Genomic DNA, 22,578 nt, shown 5'->3' with positions numbered 1-22,578 from the left:
TTAGAGCAAAAAAGATGCAATGCAAATTCAGTAGTAGTTTCTCTGTAGTATATTACCTAAAAAAAACATAAAGTACAACCATTCCATTATGTTTCAAATATTTTATTTATTTTCTATGTTTATTCCTCAAATCTCTTTCCATTTTGCATTTTTTTTTGGGAAGCATGTAAGAATGCCATTGTTCTCCCTCCAGGAGTTTGACACGGCATATTTGGGGCCAGATCCTGTCTCGGCAAGCATGGCCGACAGTACAGTATCACACTGAGAGGAGGTTTCTTGTGAGTTGCGTGTGCAGTGGAAACCTGCACCAGTTCTTCACTATGACTGCCTCATAGGATTGAGAAGCCCATCAGGGCAAGTAGCCACAGACTGGAACGTCAGAGGGAGCAAGCTCAGGAAAGCCTCCCTTGTGTTGTGTGTTCCATAAACCCTCAGCTTGTAGCTGGCCTTTAGCTGCTTGTATTCTCCAATTCATTTCCCCAAGAGTTGTTTAAAATTGCTGTGTTATGTGGCAGAAGTTCAAATGTTGACTTCACATAATTAGGGGAGAGAATTAGCAGGAACTAATTTAGAACTATTTGTGCTGAAGCACTGGATTAAACTATGTCTCTGGAACAATTATTGCCTGCAAGCGAATACATGTTTGGTACAGGGTACTCTGTATTGCAGCGACTTTTGGCAATCAAGTCTGATTAATTTTCAGAGGAACCCAGCAGGTCAGGCAACATCCGTGGAAAGGAATAAAGAGTCGACGTTCCTCCAGCATTTGTGTGCGTTACTCTGGATTTCCAGCATCTGCAGAATCTCGAAGAAGAGAAAATCAGCAGATGCGGGAAATCTGAGCGACACACACAAAGTGCTGGAGGAGCTCAGCAGGCCAGACAACATCAATGGACAAGGGTGCAGTCGAAGGGTTTTGGCCTGAAACGTTGATTCTACTTTTTTCCATAGATGCTGCCTGGCCTGCTGAGTTGCTCCAGCATTTTGTGTGTGCTGCTCTGCCTTTCTTTCTTTTACGCTGAGTCCTTTTGCCATGCTCTCAGAGTAATCTGCTGTTAGAAAAGAGCAAATGATTTCCTGGTCAAAGTTTTTCCCTATTGGAATGTTCTCATTTAGCCTCTGGTTAAATTAAAGTAATCAAAGATCACACTAAAATGATAAAATGGCTTTCAGAATCATATTTATGTTTTTCAGTTGTGGTTATTGGTGGTCAGTCATCTAAGTCCCAGGGCGTTAGTGCATGTCTGTGCCCTGGGCCCATCTGACTTTGGCTGCCCCTTCAATGACTTCCTTCCACCAATGTTATTGCATGGATGTTTCCGGATGGTTGCACAGTATTCAGTCTCATTTGTAGTACCATCTGAAAGTGAGCCTCCCAATGCCTTCATGCAGCAGACCTAGATGACTTTCAGAAATGGCCAGCTGAGTTTGTGCCACAAGACGGTCAGTCAATGATTATGGCCAAGCTGGTGCTTCATCACTAACCCTTCCCATTCAATATGATCGCCAAGTCACCTAGCATTATCATCTTGGAGTCCCCATTGACTAGAGGGACAAGTGGACCAGCTGAATAAAAGCTGTGGTTTGAAGAGTGGGAGAAGAGCTGGGTAACTTGTGGTGTCCCATCTTCCGATATCCCAAAGCCTTTCCAGCATCCACAAGACACAAGGCAAGAGGATGGTTAAATTGCATGGGTGAGTGTATCTCTGGTGACATTCAAAGATCGGTACAAAATGTCTCATGAAAGCACAGCATGACTGGCAGTCCATTCATTGCTGTATTCCCAAGAACAGTCATTTTGTTCTGCTCTACACATGTCTACTGGAAACGAGATGAAACAATCTAGAGTTACTGTGCTACAGGAGCTGCAAAATGCTCTGCTGTTACTCACCTGGGCTACCCTGACACTGCAACCTCCATCCATCACTGTGAGGGTAAGCTGTCAGGAGCAGGGAACTCCAAAATCTGCCAGTTGCATGGAAATAGATTGCCAGTCCTTCATTGCAACTGGATCCATATCCTGGAATTTCCTGCCGACAGAACCATGGGAATCCCTCCACCAGAGGGACTGTAGCATTTCAGGAAGGCCGCTCGCTGTCATCTCTCTCAAGGGCAATTAAGGCCGGGCAATAAATGCTGGTCTTGCTGGTGATGCTGACATCTGGAAAATGAATAAGTAATAAAAATGCTGTTCTTGTGCAGAGCAAGGGATATCCTTTAAAAGGAACTATTGATTGTAAAAACTTGATGCTTCTGCCGAGTATCCAATGTTTATTGGTGCTCTAAAAGGGAGCATTTTCTGTGATCCCCACCTTGGTTTTCTGTCAGCATAGCTATGGTTGATACCCATACTTTTCCTGTCTGCTAGTGAATTGAGTAAACACTTAATCTTACAGTAAATTATTAACAATTACTTGAGTAAATGTATATTGAAAATCAATTTAATTAAATAATTATTGATCTAACAAAAGAACCTGGTGAATGGCACTGTGCAGGGACTTTCAGAACTGGGAATGTTTATCCATTAAGCTAATGTAAAAGATGATTTGTAAACTGCTTACAGCTTAACCACCAAATCTAAGTGGACACTGGTATTTAGAGTGACATTCCTGTGCAGTACCAAAGTGCGCTGCACTGTCTGGGCTGCCTTTATTTTTTTTTGAAGATTTGTTATATCAGTGCCTTAGGTAGAGAGATCTCATTTGCTGAATTTGAAGAACAATGTAGTTGCCCCTGGTGTGTTGGACCATGTTTATTCCTCGGTCAACATTACTAATGAGAAATTGTTTGTTGTTCCTTTTTCATGCCATGTGGCACATCAGTTGGTATTCTTGTCATTTCGGTAGCATTTGACCATTTTTTTATGAGCCTGAAACGTCTCGGCCTGAAACGTTGACTGCACCTCTTCCTAGAGATGCTGCCTGGCCTGCTGCGTTCACCAGCAACTTTTATGTGTGTTGCTTGAATTTCCAGCATCTGCAGAATTCCTGTTGTTTGTGTTAATCGGTGGTCGGTTTCCTGTTTTACTGCAATTATTCTTTAAAATGCTTTCTGGGCTGTAAAGATCTTAGTCATATGGTGCATGCAAGGTGCAATTTAACCACAATCCTGTCCTCTTTTATCTTTAAATGCATGTATTTTAAAAATTTTCTTGACTGATAATTCTGAAGTGTAAATATTTGAATTAATCTCAACATGGATACAGATACGCTTCCTATCCCTTATGAATTATGTCTATCCTTTCATCTCTGTCTATATATTCACCTTCCCATCACCATAAACCCCTCTCACTCCCTGCTCTCCCATTCTCTTGGCTCTTTGCACACACAATTCTTCCACATAATGTTGTTTTGATACGTCACATTTTGTGGGGTTTGAGGGCTGCCTGTCATTTGTGCAGGGAAACCTAATGCATCAGTAGTCAGTGGAAGTCTAAGACTAACTTCAATAGCAAAATACAGTAGTTGTTGCAAATCTGACTTTTTTTAAAAAAGGGATGATCTGGAACGCCTCAACAAGCCAGCTAGCATCTGTGAAGAGAGAAAGAATTCATATACCTTCATCTGATTAGGGGTAAGTTAGATTTAAGTTGTGGAAGCGGGAAGGAGTGGTGGAGAGAACAGGGAAGGTCTGTGATAGCTGGAAACCAGAAGGGATTGGATGTAACAGCAGTGATGGTCCTGACTGAAAGAGGATGGTAAAGGCTGACAGCTAATGGAAGTTGTTTCTGCACAGACAAACAAAATTTGTATTTACCACAGGAGGACTGAGGAAAGATTCTAAATAGAGAAAATGTGAAATAGGAGGCAGAGTTGGGAATTTACATGAAATCGTTGAATTCAATGTTGAGCTTGGAAGGCTGCCATTTGTCAAGCTGGTGGGTGACTTACTGATCCTCAGGTTTATGTGGAGCTTGATCTGAATGACGTAGGAGACCAAAAATAGAGAATTCAGAGCAAGGGGGAATTGGAAAATTAAAGTGATTGTAACTGGAGTTATTTTTTTCAGTCTTTATGGAGGTCTTGACCCAAAATATTGACTCTCCCTTGGCCTCCAGATATGTCTGCAACCCACTGAGTTTTTATTGCATGAGGATCCTTGCATCTGCTGTCCCTCGTGTCTCTGTTCAGCAAAGCTGACACTCAGTCAGTGTTGGGTGTCAAAGAGGTCGAGGAGACCACATTGTGAGCACTGACTGCAGTGCACCAACTGGGAGGAAATGTGAATGAATGGCTGCCTCACTTGAGAAGACTGCTAGGGGCACTGGAGGGTGGGAACGGGGGTGGGGGGAATGGAAAAGCAAGGCCAAGTGTTGCATCCACTGTGGCTGCATAGAAAGTTGTCTTTGGAAAGGGGGATGATCAAAAGTCAGTTTATTCAAGGAGTAATTTGTTGGGTTTGCTGAGGCTTGATGCCAAAAATGCCTTCTCTGATGTTTACCCTGGGCTTTTTGTCAATGGTGTGAAACCTTTGTGGTGGAAAGCTCTTTTATAGTCCTAAGTACCATTGCTATCTTTAGGTTTCCTGCTTTTCACACCTTTTATTTAGACCTTAGGCCCTCAAGTGCAATGTTTGGTGCATAGATTCATCCACTTTAGCCACCTTTACATAGCTCTAGTGCTAAGTCAGGAAAGGTCTGAAGTGAGCACTTGAACTGCAGTGAAGTGTCAGCGTTTTTGGTGACGTTACGTAGCTTTGCATCGGCTGACCTCACTAATGCTAAAATGGCTTAGCTAAGTATTATGCAGAGACTGAAGGAAGCACAGAAAATGTTATAAATAGTCAACAGGTCGGGCAGCATCTGTGGAGAAACAAAATGAATGATTCAGGTCTCTGTTATGTTTTGTAACTCCAAAACATAAAACTAAGCAAAAGAAAATCATAGAGCTGGGAGATGTGTGTTTACTTTGTTCCTACTTTTGGAATAATGACGTCTGCCATTCATGTACTTTTACATATAACCTATAATGATTTTGTAAACAACAAAGAATGCTTAATCAAACAATATATTTACAATATTACTCAAATATTACTGAAATATTAGATACACAAGAGAGACTTCTGATGAAATATGAGCCTGAATTATTATCTCAATTTTCCTCTCCATAGCTGCTCTCTGGTTTATTGAATATTTTCACATTTTCTGTTTTTATTTCAGATTTCCAACATTTGAATTTTTTTTATATTACACTTGGATCTTTAGCAATGTCTAAATTTGCATAACCTGATTCTTAAATCATAAGTCACTGGAACAGGACAGATCCAAGACAGGAATGGAGTGGCATGGTACCGCAGTGGTTAGCAGAACGTTGTTGCAGCACTAGCTACCCCAGTTCAACTCCACTGCTGCCTGTATGGAGTTTGTATGTTCTTTTGCCCGGAGATATTCTGTTTGGAGAATATTCAGGCGCTGATATGCCCGTGTACTCTGATGAATCTTGTTGGTACATATTAACCAGTCGTGGCGGGTGGGTAAGATTAATGGAGGATAATATGCTTTGTTCAGCATTGTGCCTCAGTGTTGTAAAATTTCACATGGCTCTGGTACATCCCCAGTTGATGAGGCCAGAGATTTTTTTAACCATTGTTTCTAAATGTTGTAATTCCTGGATCCAGATATAATATCCTGCATTTCAGGGCGGAAGGCTTCATCACTGTGCAACTGGCAGGAGTTGTAGTTCTCTTGTTACTCCATGGACCGAATTCAAATTCAATCATACCCAAGTTTGCTAACAGCTTGAACGCTTCATTCATTAAAACAACCTGGCTGTGTGCTGATTGTGATCAGTTTAGGAGCAATGTCGTGACTTTATAAATATTTGAACCTTTATGCTCAGGTGGGATAACAGTTTTATTATCTTTTTAAATTCATGATTATTTTTCTCCTTGGAGTTAACAAACATTGTGCTTAAGGAAGCCGGCAGTAGATAACCATGTCCACCTGGCTGTCTGAAGCTGTGGGGTGCCAATACCTGCATTTTGAATGAGCCATCAAATTTAATTTTGTGTCCAAGTTTTTCCTCCTATGTGGCCTTTAAGAAATTGCAATGGAACTTGCTTCAATGAGATGATGAATTATAGACCTTACTTTCTCTGTGGAAGCTTCTCCTCATTTCTCCTTGAGTTCTTTGTCATTTGTTTCAAATCTTTGACAGGCTACTGACTAACTGAACAGAAACAATTCCTTCCTACTTTCTTGTCCAGGACCCCCATAACACTCCCTTTTATCCTGTTTTTCTCCAAGGAGGTTAATTTCAGATTCTCCTGTCTCATCACTTCACCCAAGTCCTTGTTATCATCCTGGTGCGCCATCTTACTTTGGCAAAGCCCTGATATCATTCCTAAAGTACGATGTCTAGAATTGTACACCTTGCACTATCGGGGGTCAGGCAGAGGGTTGTCGAACTCATTACGTCTCCTATGAGTTTAAAAAATGACAAGGATCTTATTAACTTCATAACGAGCTATCAGCTTCTCCTGCTACTGTCAAAGATTTGTGATAGTGCAACCCTTGGTCTCCCTACTGTTGAACTTCATCAAAACATTAGGAGGGTAATATAAGACCAACTTTTCTAACTGAAAATGCTGACTGGAAAATTAACTACAGCACAAGTAGTCTGCTAGTTGATCTTTTACCCTGACCTTGTTACAGTCTAACCTCACACCTTGACTTTCCTCTGGATGGGGTCACCCATTTGATTAAGCTGATTGTCAGATGAAGTGCAACGTTGCACTTATTAAATCTCGACTGAGTAGGGAAGCCCTTATGGAAAATTCTGACCGTGCCCTTGCTAGTCTCCTGCAGTGTGCTTCAGCCAACTAGTCGTAGCCAGCATTGACATCACGGTCTGCAAATGGTTGGGAGTTTTGTAGTTGCAGGAAGAAGCAAAATGGCTTACCGAGAAGGACAGACACATTGCAAAAACAACATTGCTGTTATCTGCTTTTATGCTCTGCACTCTGTTATCCGTTTTGTTTCAGCATCTCCAGTGAGAGTGTGGGTGATCTAGTTCTGCTTTGGATATGTTCACATTAAGAAACAGGGAACTGGAGGAAGAAAGTACAAGAAAATATGTTTAGTAAAATGTCACCAGGCCAGGTGAATGATCAGCGTGGAATGCTGAAGAATAACAATCCAGGTTTGGGACACCACACTGGCGTCCAGTAGGAATGTGGGTGTTCTTGTTACTGTGAGCAGAGGGTGTGGGTGTGAGAAAAAGAACGAGGCACCTTGTGAAACTGATCAATGGGCAAATCTGAGTTTATTTAACTTTTAAATTGTGGCCGCAGAGTTATACACTCTTTGCCAGCTGCAGTGTAGAGTCCCAACAGCATAGCTCCCAAGAGAAGGATTACTTGGAATAAGCAGATTGCCGTCTGATTTTCTTGGCTGCAGTGCTAGAAGCATCACACCAGGCTGCTGCCCACCAGCCCGATCAGATCATTGGCTGAGATGAAAGTCTAAGTCAGTGCATGATGGTGGAGAGACAGCACAGTGAATCTGAATGATTAAGTATCAGTGCAGACTACTTTCCATGGCCAGGCAGGCAAGTAATGTTGTCATTCCCCCCACGCCCCCCACGCCCCCCACACCCCCAAACCCCACCTAGAGTGCTCCTTAGATTTATAAGGTTGAAGAATCTCGTATCACTTTAGAGTATAATTACTGCCAATATTGTGCTTGGGAATGATTGTCTTTAAGACATAAGAGCAGAATCAGACCATTCAGCCCATCGAGTCTGCTCTGCCAAGTTGTCCCAAGAGCCATGATTGCATTCTGTGATGAATATCTCTTCTGATTGCAGTTTTTTTGTACTGCTAATTGACAGAAGTGTCCAGGTGAAAGGTCACCAGCTGAAGCATTGACTGTCCACTGTCCTCCACAGAAGCTGCCAGATTCACTGAGTTTTAAAAAATTATTTATTTAGAGATACAGCGCAGAATATGGCCCTCTGGCCCTTTGAGAGGTACCTCCTAGCAACCCCCGACAACCCCAATTTCACCCAATCACAGGACAGTTTACAATGGCCTATTAATCTAGCCGGCAGCTCTTTGGGCTGTGGGAGGGAAACTCGTGCATTCTGCAGGGAGGACATACAAATCTCCTTACAGAGGGTGTTGGGATTGAACCCTGAACTTCAACACCCCGGTCTGTAAAAGCACCGTTCTAACGGCTAAGCTGCCGTGGTGCAGATCCCAGCATCTGCTGTCTCTTGTGTGTGTTGGATGCTTGAGCTGAGAGTGAGGCAGCAATGGCTGTGGGACCTTTCATTTCCCATAAAAACTAGGACATTTAGAAAGAGAACTAGAAGAAGCCAAGGAGAAGGAAACAGAATCAATCAATGCAGAGAACAAAATGGAGAAGCAGCAGGGAGCGAGATAGGATGAATATGGTCAAATTAAATTCAGAAAAGGAAAAAGAGAAGGAGAAGAAACTTGATTGAAAGAGAGAAAAAATATCCAATTTCTTTCTACTACTGTATAACAACGTAAAGTGACTCAAATGGTTGTGACATGGTACAGGCAATATTTCCTGCCAAACACAAGTTCTTAGGAGAGGAATGTTAAAAGAAAGACATATACTGTACTTTGTACAAAATAACGAACTACTGCAAGCCTGCTAAAGTTTCTGGAATAATTTACAGATTTTCTCTTTTCAGTGAATTTCCACCACCATGGGCATATTCTGGAAGACATTGCCGATTGTCGTCTGCTTCTTCCTGGAAATCTTCAAAGGTAACTCAGCATGCTGCAGGCAAAACTTTCATAAATGCCCCCTTACAATACACCTGAAAATATTAAACTGGTAGAAATAATCTTCATATGGAGGGGGTTTGTTATTTGTTGATTAGGTCGCAGTAAAAATCTCCAAGGACGGTGAGCTTGAGAACCACTATGCTGTAGGTTTTCATGGGTGTCACAGACCTGGGCAGGCACGACAGGTTTAAGCCAGCACCACGAGTCACCACCCACAATGTCCAGCTATTGATATCCTCAGGGAAATTTTCTCATCTGAGAGCTCTTGGGTGTGGTCAGAGAGTGAGGGAAGGGGAAGACAATGTCTGAATAAAACCTGTCCTTGCTACCTTCCTTTTCCCAAGAAGTTATTCCATGACTTGCCACACGAGGTAGCCTAGGTTTCCATGTGGCATCTGTCACTTAGATACTTTTAAAGAGAAAATCCTTCCCGCTATTTAATGGCTGTGTCTAGCTTTGTAAACTAACTGTGGAAAATACCCTGGGTGTAGATAACAATGCACATGTAAGTGCAAGGGTCCAAGGAGGGATTGCATTGAGTTCTGAGGATATCAGAAGGATCTTCATCCAGGCAGCCGTTTATGCTTTCAATCACTGTAGGTGTTAACCTTAACTTGACATGTGCTCCTTATTAGTGTATGTAACCATACGTTATGAATGGGGATATATTGGCTCAGAATGCATATTGGGTAATAGTTGGCATGTTTATCATAATTCTTTCTCCATTAGATATGACATGTTGTACTGAGGACACCTATTTTGAAGATAATCTATGCGTCTCTGAAGCCTGTTTTGTTTCAGTATTTCTTTTTTATTATTCATTTCACATCCATGAAATTAGTTATTCTTAAATTCCAAATTAAATGATGCTACTCTTTGTGAAATGCTGCCACAACGTTTTGATGACGGGGTGAAAATGTATTCATCTGAAGCCGTGGTGATCTACCAGTTTCGGTCAAGGCACCCAAGTAGGAGCCAAGTGAAGCACGTGTTCACGCTGGTGCTGAATTTATGAAAGACTGTCCGGACCGATCTCGCAGTGATACACTAATGGAGTGTTGGAGAACTGGAACCACAACGTTTGTGCATCCATTTAGGTGGGGATAGCTAGTAACAGAAGCAGGAAATGGAATTAAATGAGAGGTACAAAACACTTAGCAGTCTTCAAAGGTGGTGTAAAGGTTAACAGACAGATAATCACTTTTATAGTTACATTTCTCAGAAGGCCCAATACCAGAGGATGAAATAAAAGATGCATTTGTGAGGTATTGCCAGTAATTCTACCTTGCTTGAAGGTTCAAGTGTTCACTTTGCATTTCACAGTGGTATTTGGAGTAGTCAACCATTGCAGAGGTTAATTGACCAAGGAAAGGATACCTTTTATTTTGTGAATAATGATTGCTACTTTTTTTGTCTGCATTTAGGGCCTCAGCTGGCTCAGTGCCAACAGATACCTGATGTTTACCCCAACCAAGATGAAATAAAAGTTTCTGTCCATTCAACATTCAACCTGAAGTGTTCGGGCAAGAATGAAGTGGCTTGGGAGTTGCCTTTTAAAGACGCTGCACAGAATGTCATTAAAAAAAATGAAAGCAACAATAGTGGGAGTTTTGTACAAACACTCGAGGTCCAAAAAGCAACAGGAATCCACACTGGGATGTACATCTGCTACTACCCAGCACTTTATTCCGATGACGATGAGATTGAAGGCCGCGATATATATGTTTTTGTTCCAGGTGAGTGCATATGAGAGGGGTTAACTGCTAATGGCTTCAGTTTTCTCATGCCAAAAGTGCGCTAGTTTGGGTTTGATTACAGGGACATCACTATTTGATACCTCAGCCTAATAGCTATTCTTAAAATGTGGGCTAACAGCATGTGTTTGGGTCTATCAATACCTCATGACTTCATAGTTACGCATTTTCCAGTGGTACCAATGGTATTAGTTGGGATTGCGCTTTTCCCTCATCAGCCTGGGCATAGCCACTCATTGCGATCAGTTATCTCCCTCAGGGTGAATGTTGAAATTGGCACTAACAAGGACAACGTAACTCAATTTTATATCCTATTTCCAGCCTGAGCTGTCAGGGGAACGACCGCTGTCTGCCCTTTATGTTGCTTATGCTGGTTATCTGACTGCCTTTTGCAGATATGGGTTCAGTTTCCTTCTACGTTTGCCTCAGAAATTTGTGGTAGCTATTTGTTTTGGTGATAATATTTGTTTTTTTCTAGTAAGTTTCTAAGTTTCCCCCCCTGAAAGTGTTGAGTTTCCTGGAATATAGTTTGACGGATGCTGGCTGTGGATTCTGGTAGGCTATCCAATTTTAAGGGGCCAGGGTGAGGAAAGGGCAATGTTGCCATAAGCATACCAAAGAAGAATAACACAATGTCAAAAGGAAAGCTGATGATCCAACACAAATATTATGGCTGAATATTTCCACGTTTTGCAATGTGGGCTGAAGTTCTAAAATATGTCCTTTGGGGTTTGAGGGTGTAATGGTGGGCTCCTGTGATAGGTCATGATTAGAAGCGTTCTCTGCTGCTACTACATCTAACCATGGAGATATGAGCATGTTCCCTCTATTAACTGGATTTGTTGCCCTTGTAATGTTCTACGTATATTATTTTGCACATTAATAACACACAAGAGAGAGCTTTAATCTCCTTTGAACTTTATTATTAAAAATTTATCTGGTCCGTTTTTCCATTCCCCTGCCCCAGCCTCAAATGGCCGCCAAAGCTAATCCTTCATTGCCTACTGTGCAAACAATGACTAATCCCACTGTGCAATCAATGGCTGCAATAACTAGCTGCACCTTTTCATCAGTGGTGACAATGGCTGGGTTCTCTGTGCTCCTTATTGCACTGAGCATCAATTCCTTACCATGCCATCAATCCTCTCAAGCACTGTGCTTAGTCAACCATGCCAGTTCTTTCTGGAGTCCCACCTGATATTGATGTTTCATAGCTGATGTGTGATGCTAATCTGATGATTGGTTACAACAGGCCCATCCCACCCCAGTGAGTGCATGTTATTATCCAGTGACCCCTGAAGAATAAAAAAATTAAGCATTGTTTAAACATGAGAATAGACGACCTGATGTGGCAGTTTCTCTCCACGGTCAGTTTAATGTTCACACCTTTTAAAGGTTTCACATTGTCGATGAATATTGTAGGACAACAATGCAGCAAGTAAAAATTGCGAGCTGCAGCTCAAAAACCGAACAGTAGATTTAAGGGGATTGAGGTGTTCTCACCTACACCAAATTTTCATTTAGAGTTGTACAAACATCTTCTAATTGGATTGTTGCAGTCTTCACAGATAGTTTGTGTAATGGCCGTGACCTCTTCACCTGGAAAGTGATAACAATTTGAATTGGAAACTTTCCAGGATGTTCTAAGCTTGGGTTATGGAGTTGAAATATGAGTGACAAGTTGTGTGAAGTCACTTTTTCCTTTGCAATGAGCAGCACCTCCCCTTAGCAAATTGGCCGAGAGCAGCTGAAAGCCATTCAAACCAAGAAAAATAAGTTGGTGTTTATGATTTTGTAGTTGCTATGTAGTCAGCAGTCAGCTTTCTGAAATTATAGCTCTAACTAAAGCCACTGGGGTGTATCCTTGTTCTGGTGCAACATGGGAAAGCATTTTATAATCCAAAGTTCATGTTGGAGTTGAATAAAGTTTGACTTCAGCAAAAGCCATTAACTGAAAGTAAAGCATGGCATTAAAGTTGTAATTGAAAAAAATAACATCCAAAATCTAATCTATGAGGCTATGACGCATAACTCAACTGCAGAGAATAGAAATAGTTAATGTGAAATAGCAGTAGACTTCAGTGTCAAAAGTTCCAAATAAAGGTGTGGTAATTGCAGATTTTTTTGATATCCTGGAAAATATGTCCCAAGTGTACTTACCACATGTTTCAGAATTGTCAGTTTTCAGATGTTATTGAGGTGGAGTTATTGTTAAATACTTTGACCTATTTACAGATCCAGACCATCTCTTTGTTCCACAATTGAACTTTGAAAATATAGTAATAGTAGCAGAGGGTGAAGTTGCTGTGATTCCATGTCGAGTGTCCGATCCAAATCTGCAAGTCACCTTGACGAATCTTGATACCGTGAACACAATCTCTGCTACCTATGATAATAAAGAAGGATTCAGAGGGCTGTTCAAGGAGGGGACGTATATCTGTGTCACAACAGTCAATGGTGTGAAACACGAATCAGAAGAGTACATTGTTAATACATTTAAAGGTAAGGTAATGCTTGATGTTGTGGTTCACCAGATCAATGCTCCTTGTTATTTAAAGAACGCAAACACGAGGAGATCTGCAGATGCTGGCACTTCAAGCAACACACATAAAAATTGCCGGTGAACGCAGCAGGCCAGGCAGCATCTATAGGAAGAGGTACAGTCGACGTTTCAGGTTGAGACCCGAAACGTTGACTATACCTCTTCTTTTAGATGCTGCCTGGCCTGCTGCGTTCACCAGCAATTTTTATGTGTGTTGCTTGTTACTTAAAGAATCCTGCTTTCTGAATAGTAACTTTCAAACCTGATTATAATGTATAATAATATCTACAAAATATTACATAAAAACAATGAGAAGATAAAATGTTTCTCTAGTGACTAAATTTTAAGGCATTAAGGTAATTAATATGTTAATTTTTGTTATGATCTTTGAATGATTAAAGCAGGTTAAATTAGACTCTTTGCAGTGATTTAGCACATGATATTAAATGGTATATGTATAACTTTATCAGAATAATTGGATAATGACCAACTAGCATAGATCATGAAAAGCATATTATTGTTGTAAAATGTAACCTAATTGAGGATGCACCAGGGTATTAAATGATGTTTAATATTTTACATTTAATTTCAGTGTAATATTTTTATGCTGCATTAGATCTGGTGTAACAATCATTTCGTTCTCCTTTACATTTGTGTACTGAAGAATGGCAATAAACAATATTGAATTTTGAAAATATTTTATACTCTTTCTGATAATACTTAAGATGAAGATGTCTTTTTCTATCTATACCAAATTCATAGATTCTGCAGTTTTGATCATCTTTATAAGAAATAACAACCATGATCCTTTTATAAATAAAAAACCATGAAAATGTTTTTAAACCTGTTCCCGCTGAAATGGGCTCTAACTATATTTTCTTGCATTTATTTTTTAGTGGCAAAGGATTTGAAAGTTGAAATAGAAGCTTTAAAAAACATAGTTAAAGTGGGAGAAAGCATTCTTGTTACTTGTAAAGTAGTGGATAATGAAGTGGTGACCATCAACTGGAATTACCCAGGAAAAAACGTATGTAAAGCTATCTCCTTGCCTGCCCATCACCTCCCTCTAGCGCTCGTCCCCCCTTTTCTTTTATCCATTGCTTTCCGTCTCTTTCACCAATCAACTTCCCAGATTCTTTCTTCGCCTTTCCCTCTCCAGGTTTCACCTATCACCTTGTGTTTCTCTTTCCCCTCACCCCACCTTTTAAATCTATTCCTCAGCTTTTTTTCTCCAGTCCTGCTGAAGGGATTCAGCCCGAAATGTGAACTGTACTTTTCCCTATAGATGCTGCCTGGCCTGCTGAGTTCCTCCAACATTTTGTGTGTTTTGCTCGGATTTCCAGCGTCTGCAGATTTTCTTTTTGTTTGTGTATGTAAAGCTGATTGCTTTTTATCTTCCCTTTCCCCGTGACACAATACTGACAAGTTTTTATTTTTGGCAAAACAGTCTTTATCTGTTAAGATATAATGAAGGTGTAATATTTTTGCTGATGCAATAAATATTTTGGCAAAGCTAAAGGTATGGTTAATCAGAATTCCATTTGAGTCTATTACGCAATACAATCCCCTTGCGCATTATTTTCTGCATGCATATAGTCAAATTGTGTTCACTGCCTGCGCCCTTTATTTAAACATTGATAAATTGGTTTATTATTGTAACAGATACTGAGGTACAATGAAAATGCGTACGTACAGCATGCCATCCATACAGATTTCATTACATCAGTGCAAGGCAAAAGCAATATAGTGCAACAGTTACAGAAAGAGAAGTGCAGACAGGCAGTAAAGTGCAAGGTCATAATGAGTTAGGTTGTGAGGTCAGGAGTCCATCTTATTGTACAAGGGCACTGTTCAATAGTCTTATAATAGTGTAGTACAAGCTCTCCTTGAGCTGGTGGTACAGTGATTTAGCACATGATATTAAAAGGTATATGTATAACTTTATCAGAATAATTGGATAATGGTCAACCAGTACAGGCCAGTAAAGGCATGTCTTGCCATATTATTGTTGTATAATGTGATCCAATTGGAGATGCACCAGGCTTTTTAAATCTTCTGCCTGGTGAGTTGAGCTAGAAGGGAGAACGTACAGGTGGAAGCATCTTTGATGAATGTTGGTCACTGTATCGTAAAGAGTGTAGACAAAGTCTGTGGAGGGGAGGCTGGTTTCCTGGATGTGCTGAGAGTGTCCACAACTCTCTGCAGTTTCCTGGAGTCTCAAGCAAAGCGGTTGCCATACCAAGTTATAATGCATCCAGAAAGGATGCGCTCTCTGGTACATCTATAAAAATTGGCAAGCGTCAAAAGGGATATGCCAAATCTGTTTAGCCTCCTAAAGAGGTACAGGCACTGGTGCATCTTCCTGGGCATGGCATCAACGTGAATGGACCAGGATTAGCTACAGTACTGGTGATTTTGACTCCTCACTACTTGAATCCCTCCGCCCTCCTGACCTTATCACCATTGATGTAAACAGGAGCGTGTGCGTCATCAGGAAGAGACTGGAGTGATTATTTTTGTGCATTTATAGAATTGTAGAACATGTATGGAAATAATTTTACTGCTTCTGTCTGTGTCGGCCCTCTAAAAGAGCTTTCCAGTTAGTCCCACTCTCTAGTCCTTAGTCTTGTACTTTTTATCCTTTTCATCTCAATTTTCTCTTCGAAGTTCGCAAAAGGTATTGCATAAGTTGATGGCTTTCCTACTAAATTATTAAAAACTATTAAAATTTAATGAACATTTTTCCAGATAAAAGAACTGTAAGTTTGAGTGGGCATCAAAGAACAATGTGCAAAAGACAATACTAAAACAGTTATGATCAGAACATATAGATATTTAGAAAATTGTGAAACAATGAACTTTCTGACCTTTAACATTCATTTTAATTATGTTTGTGTATGTTTCAGCTCTGATGTGTTTCTGATTTTAAAAAATTTCTGTAACAAAATTGAAAGCTAAATTGAAGTATTGACTCCAGATATTAAATTCAGCTGATGGAAGTGAAAAGCAATGCCATGGAAAAGTGATAGCCTTTTGATTTTGGCGTACTAATCTGCGCGCCAAAAACACTCGGAAAACACTCCAAAAATTGTTGTCGCATTGCACACTAAGTGGTATGGATTTCAGTCATAGGCAAAGGGCCTGCACTTGACTTTGGTAGTTGGTTTATTATTGGTTGATATATAACTTCTATTGAATTGCAGAAACTTACAGTGCAGAAAGGAGGCTATTTGGGCCATCATGTCTTTGCAGGCCAAGAAAGGATCTATTCAGGTTATTTTCCCTTCCTATCTCTTGTCCACAGGACTGTGGATTTCTGCTTCTCTAGTGTTTATTCATTGTAAGTGTGATGATGTTTATGAGAGTTTCTGACTGCACTACGCTTTGCAAAAAAAACCTTCAACTTATTTTAATTCTTTTGCCAATTAACTTAAATTTATTGACTCAATTTATTAACTTAAGGACATAAATCTTTCTTGTTCTCTCTGCCTGGGCTTCTGCTGATTTTTCACTCAATTAAACCTTTCCTCAATATTTGCAGTGTAAATGCCGTCAGCCTGGTCAATGTAGGGGAATATATCAGGAGGGTGCTTGAATATGCCATGCAGTTTTTGATGGAAAGGACAGTAACTTAAACTTGTTCAATCATTCCTTGGAATACATTATTATTTTACAATGTGGACTGAGAACATATTCCTCCTGTGTTTACTCTGCATTTAAAGAGCTAGTTCTCTCAAAATGAATTTTATTGACTGTTTTTCATAAAGGTTTTATTTTGAAGTAGTCCCATTTTTTGACTGAAGGTGTTCATACACTACTTGTAACTGATTGTTGAAATGCAAACAAAACTTGTTTGAGTTATATGTTATATAACACAACACAGATCCTTCAGCTCACCATCTACAAGCCAACTATTTGGCCCATCTCCTGTGATTCCATTTTCCCACCACTTTAGGTCTTTATTCATCTATGCTGCTTCTGTTCAAGTACCTGTCTAAATGTCACTTAAACATGGTGATTGTATTTGATTCCACTGACTCCTCCTTCAATGCTCTCAATGTGAAAAAAGAAACTTCCCTGCAAATGACATTTAAAATTCCTACTCAGCTTAAACCCATACTCTTTTGTGTCTGGACAGCAATAAAATAGTATTATTTAACCTAAAACAGCTTACCAATCGCAAGTGAGATATGATTTGGGGAAAAGTAATTTTACATGTCCCTCCTCTTCAGACTTTAACAGCAAGCAGAATAAGAGCAGGAATATCATTGGACATCCAAGTCACTCCACAGCAACACATTTCCCAGGTCTTCCAGGTATTTTAGGCTAATATTTCTACTGAGCACAAATACTTTCACCACAAGGAATGCATTGATTCAAGGAATGGACAGCAAACCATTGATGACTGTCGAGGGGTGAAGGGACATATGTATTGCTTGCATCCGAAAAACTTTATTTTTGAAAGAAGTTATACTTTCGAACAAACTAATTTGATGGGAAGGGAATTAGAGTGATAGGGCAGAGGATGGAGCAGCTGCTGTACAAGCAGATGTAGTGTGCATTGAGACTATGAGGATGGATAGTTGGATGATAGGACAAAGTTGCAAGCTTATTGTCTTGGAAGGAAAACCTCAGCTGAGTAATCCACAAAGGGATCACTTGGAAACATGTCTGTGTGTACCTCAACTACAAACTATAATCCTTATCACAGCAATATTAATGTTTGCTTCTTGAGAGCTGCATAAAAATATTTGAATTTGCTAACTTGTGTTTCAAAGAAAAGTTCAGTTTTGTTGATATACTACCTACTAATTCTCTAGGTCAGTGTATAGGAGAGATCATAAATATTCATATAGATTGCTTGATTTACTTTAGAAGGGAAAGGAAGATCTCAAAGAAGTAAAACAACCTTCCATAATAATTACAAAGACCCTTGAAATTGAGAAAGCCACATTGGAAGATACTGGAATCTATGAATGTTCTGTGTCACATGCAACTCAAGCAACCTATAGAAAAAAGCACGTTTACATCGAAGTTAGAGGTATGTGTGAATTAAAGTATTTGTCTATCTTACTTTTAATTTTTATTCTAGTTCATGTACATAGACTTACAGATACAAAGCATAGATAATATCTACAATGATACCATCTACAGAAGAAGCTTCAATGTATGATCACCATGTTATTCAATGTTCTAAAAGATGATGGATTCAGGTTTAAGTTATACTAAATTTAAGTCTGAATTCAGATGCTGCTCCAATCATCTACACCATTTCGGGTTGGAACTGAGACCAATACCATTTTGGGCTAGTGATCACTGAAATTATGTGAGTCATGTCAGTGAACCCAGCCATTTCTTCTCTGTTTGTTCATTGCAGTTGCTATATAGTGAATGAAAATATTGCAACTATGTAATTTTTTTAATTTTGTGGCACATTAAATTTAAAAACTTCATGAGGCAGCCATTGGAGTAAGAGGAAATGGACTGTTTTGGGAAAGTGGAAAGAATCAAAATTAGAATTGGTTAGTATTCCATTATATTATTGTTAGATTGCTTGAATGGTTGCCTTTATAAATAAATCTCTCTAACAGAAAAGTCTAGTGTGCCTAAGCTGTGATTTTTAAATGGTGAAGAAATAAGTGCAATGAAATGTGAAATTGAGAAACAGGAAAAGATCAGGTTGCTCCATGGTGAAAGTGGTAACTCCAATGATAGATTGCCTAAAGGCACAGTTTTCTGGGAAAGGCTGTATAATTTTTTCTCATGAAGCTGCGGAATTTTTATCGATGTTTTTGACAAACATGTTCCAGAATATGTATCATTTTTCCATGAATGTCAGTGCACTTTGCTATGCCATGGGGAGACTGTCAAAAGCGTGGAGACCTGAACACAAAATGCAGATCGGTACTTCAGTACGGAATGGTGGTCTGCCACTTGGTCTTCTAGATGGATTATTAAACTGATACTAAGATTGCCCTTTTGGATGGGTATCCCTTGATTCAGTTTTACTATGTCCTTCTCTCCAGTGTGATAGCTAAAACGACATCACTAAAACAAATTATTCTCACATGATCAGCTTTGAGATTTTGGTGGGCAAATAGCTGCTGTTATTTCTATATTAAAATATTAATCACTCTCAGGTGTATTTAATTGGTTGTAAAGTGCAATCGGGTATCTTGTGTTTGTGAAGGTTACTGTGCAAATAATAATAGCAAGTCAGTATTTTGTGAGCTCAAGTGTTGTGATTGATGGAAGAACCAAAACAGTGTGAGTCAGTAGTCTTTGCATTGATGGGTATATGAGTTTATGAAGAAGGAAAAAGTATATTTATTTCTTAATGAATGTCTGATGAAAATTCTGATTTTAGTGACTTTCAACAACAGTACACATGATTTTCAGTCCAAAGCTAAGATGATTGCATCGAGAAGAACAATTACTGGCTGATACAACCTACTTTCCTTTCTTTTCATTGTTCCTTAGAGAATGGATTTATACATTTGGATCCCAGATTTGGAACAGAAGAATTTGCAGATCTACATGAAGTCAAGCAGTTTGTGGTCAACATTGAGGCCTATCCAGCACCCACTGTTCAGTGGCTGAAGAACAATGTTACCCTGCATGAGGATAACAATGAAGTGATCATTAACACAGTAAATATCCAGAAAATCAGGTAAAAATGGACACGGCTGTACCACTTTAATGTACAATCAATAGAATTTGACACACCTGCTAGAAAAAATGATAATCAAATGTACTTGTAAAATCCCTCAATGGTGCAATTAATTGTCAATAAACTACTATGTCTACCCATTTGCTGCAAGGCCGTCTGTATTAGCATGTATGGAAATAAAATACCGCCTGGACATATAGCCTCTTAGAACATAGAAAGTTAGGAATTGGATATTGTCTTTGAGGCCACTCTGCCATTCAAAAAGATCATGGCTCACCTATCTCAGCACCACTTTCCCGCCCTAACCCAACATCACATTATTCTTTTAGTGTCCAGAATTCATTTCGAGTAAACTCAATGTCTGACCCTCCACAGGACTCAGGTGTAGAGAATGCCGAATGTTCACTCCCTTTCCTGCACAAAGTCATTTCTCCTCATCTCTGAACAGAGGCATTCAACAAAGTAGTCACCCCAGTCTGCACTTTTGTAGGGGCCAATGTAGAGGAGACCAGATGATGAGCACCAATTGAATTGCTGGTTCATCTTGAGGGAATGTTTGGGTCCCTGGATGCTGGGAAAGGAACTAGTCAAAGGGCAGAATTCTGCCTCCTGCCTTAGCATGGGAAGCTGCAATAAGAAGGGAAGAGGGTGCTAGTGGAGATGAAACGGTGAACCATGGACTTGCGGAGAGATTCATAAATTGTTGGTCTTCTCAGACGTCATTGAGATGTTTGATGTTTCTTGTCGAGTTCTCATTGAATACTGATGCTTTATGTCATGTGCCTGCTCTTCTCTTCCCCATTCATTAACTTCCTATTTGATGTTTGTGTTTTGACTTTGTCCAGATATCAAAGTAATCTAACCCTGATTCGTGCAAAGAAACAAGACAGTGGAATGTACAGTATTATTGTTGAAAATGAAGATAATTGTACCATTTTTACCTTCTTCTTGCAGGTGAAAGGTAAATCCACAAGCTCCAGTTTGTACTTTAATGAGCTGATCTTTATGGTGCCAAGTACATTTGCGTTTTGTACTTTAATGAGCTGATCTTTATAGTGCTAGTACATTTACTCTTCCTAGCAATACTTCACTGTACTCAATTTTTGGGCCAGTGATAATTATAAATTTAAAAGATAAAATGCGAATGTGCCAAATAATGAAAATCTTAAATATGTGTTTGATTCTTGAAGCATGCAGCAGGACTGCAAGCATCTCAAAAAACAAGTGGTAGGTATTGTTTCAGTGGTATACAGCCATAGCAATTACCAAGGTCAGGTTTGAGTTAAAATGCAGTCAGGGTCCAATCTGTGCTGAACCTGCTTGGAACTGTGGATTAGGGGAAGAAAGTTAGGGCCAAGGAACTATTTGACCTGCTGAGCTTTATTTGCCTATCTGCTTGACTTCAATTGGGAAGATCAAGTTGGCATCGTCCTTGATAAGTCGCTTGATTTGTCCTGACATTTGATAGCAGTACAATTTGTATTTCTACTCTCCTTAGTTAAACATTGTGTCTTCCATGCTGAAGTAAGCTCTGCACAAAAGTGGATGCTTGTTTTCTTGAACATTAGGTATTGTGGCTTGGTTTTTGTGCAAGAAATCTAAAATTCTATCTTTTTTTTAAAGTGAGCAACACCATTTCACTTTTATAAAACTTGGCAATATTTATTGATGCATGTGCAGAAAATTTTAAATATTTATATACTTCAATTGTTTTTAGGCAATCGAGAACACTTCAGTTTTTTAATGCGTTGTTTTGCACTTCCTGTTCCAGTGCCAGCAAAGATCATCAATCTTGTTGACCTGCACCATGGCTCTGCGAATGGGCAGATTGTTTCATGTTCTGCAGATGGGACACCCAGCCCAGAGGTCGAGTGGCTAATTTGTACAGATCTAAAAAAGTGAGGTCTTAATCATTCTAACATACTGTGTCCTTAAGTCAGCAAACTACTTACTTCGAGTAATAATTTATATTCTATCAATTTAAAGTTCTAGCACTGGACAGACTTCTTTTTGTCTCCAAAAACCCAATATTCTTTTTTGCTGGAAATTCTATTTTATGACCCAATACATTATTGATGGCTAATGAACATAAACCTTAGTAATCTCTGTACCTTCTTTTAGGTGTGCCAATGACTCAATGCTGTGGAATGTCCTCCACAGCAATTCGAGTGATATAAGTATTGAGACTCATCAGACGAAGAAAAACACTGTGGAGAGCAAACTGACATTTCAGAAAGTGGATAATACAATGGCCGTGAAATGTATTGCAAAGAATGAGCTTGCAGTTGTTGCACGTGAAGTCAAACTGGTGGCTCACAGTAAGTCATGGTTTTAATCCACCCCCTTAAACAGGAAGGGGTTCACTGGAAAGAAGCTGATATGTGCCAAAGGAGCTTTCCATAACGTTCAATGAAGTGTGATTCCTTTTGAACTGGAATAATTCCAAATGTTAAAAAAAAACACATATCAGGGTTATGTTTTGCACACTTCTACATGGGTGCTTAACATCAGTTCTGTGATTCATTAAACATTAAAATCTGTAACAATTTTTTTGCACATGAGATGCGTTTAATATCTAGGAGAGTTAACTATGAACTTCAAACTATACTTCATGTCAGGTCTTGTTTTGTCTGATCTCAAGAAGATTCTTACTTTTCATGAGAACAGTCTGTTGGGAACCAAGATAGGTGACAATTGATTAAAATCTACTTTGAGGGCTGTTTGTTATAGTTGATATAACGAATATGTTTTACTTTGTTAATGCACCAACTTTGAGGTGATACATTGTGATCTTTAAAGTAAATTCTGTCTGCTGGTCAAAATGTTAAACTTGTGTTCATCTAAAACTCTGGTGC

At 39.5% G+C, this 22,578-nt stretch overlaps 1 protein-coding gene across 5 annotated transcripts in view; it reads left to right on the top strand.

Moving 5' to 3' along the window:
• Nucleotides 1-22,578, top strand: part of pdgfra (platelet-derived growth factor receptor, alpha polypeptide) — a 50,594-nt gene that overhangs the window by 5,949 nt on the left and 22,067 nt on the right. For all 5 annotated transcript variants that reach the window (XM_072252704.1, XM_072252700.1, XM_072252701.1 and 2 more), the window contains 9 exons: nucleotides 8,661-8,736; nucleotides 10,182-10,493; nucleotides 12,747-13,013; nucleotides 13,950-14,080; nucleotides 17,929-18,094; nucleotides 19,534-19,723; nucleotides 20,569-20,684; nucleotides 21,495-21,621; nucleotides 21,845-22,041. In XM_072252704.1, coding sequence (XP_072108805.1) covers nucleotides 8,676-8,736; nucleotides 10,182-10,493; nucleotides 12,747-13,013; nucleotides 13,950-14,080; nucleotides 17,929-18,094; nucleotides 19,534-19,723; nucleotides 20,569-20,684; nucleotides 21,495-21,621; nucleotides 21,845-22,041 — 1,567 coding nt within the window. In that variant the 5' untranslated portion in view covers nucleotides 8,661-8,675. The remainder of the gene's footprint in view (nucleotides 1-8,660; nucleotides 8,737-10,181; nucleotides 10,494-12,746; nucleotides 13,014-13,949; nucleotides 14,081-17,928; nucleotides 18,095-19,533; nucleotides 19,724-20,568; nucleotides 20,685-21,494; nucleotides 21,622-21,844; nucleotides 22,042-22,578) is intronic.

The sequence above is a fragment of the Mobula birostris genome, chromosome 3 (assembly GCF_030028105.1).
Source record: "Mobula birostris isolate sMobBir1 chromosome 3, sMobBir1.hap1, whole genome shotgun sequence".
NCBI lineage: Eukaryota > Metazoa > Chordata > Chondrichthyes > Myliobatiformes > Myliobatidae > Mobula > Mobula birostris.
Note: the sequence above shows the minus strand (reverse complement) of the source record. Positions and strands in the feature narration are given on the sequence as shown.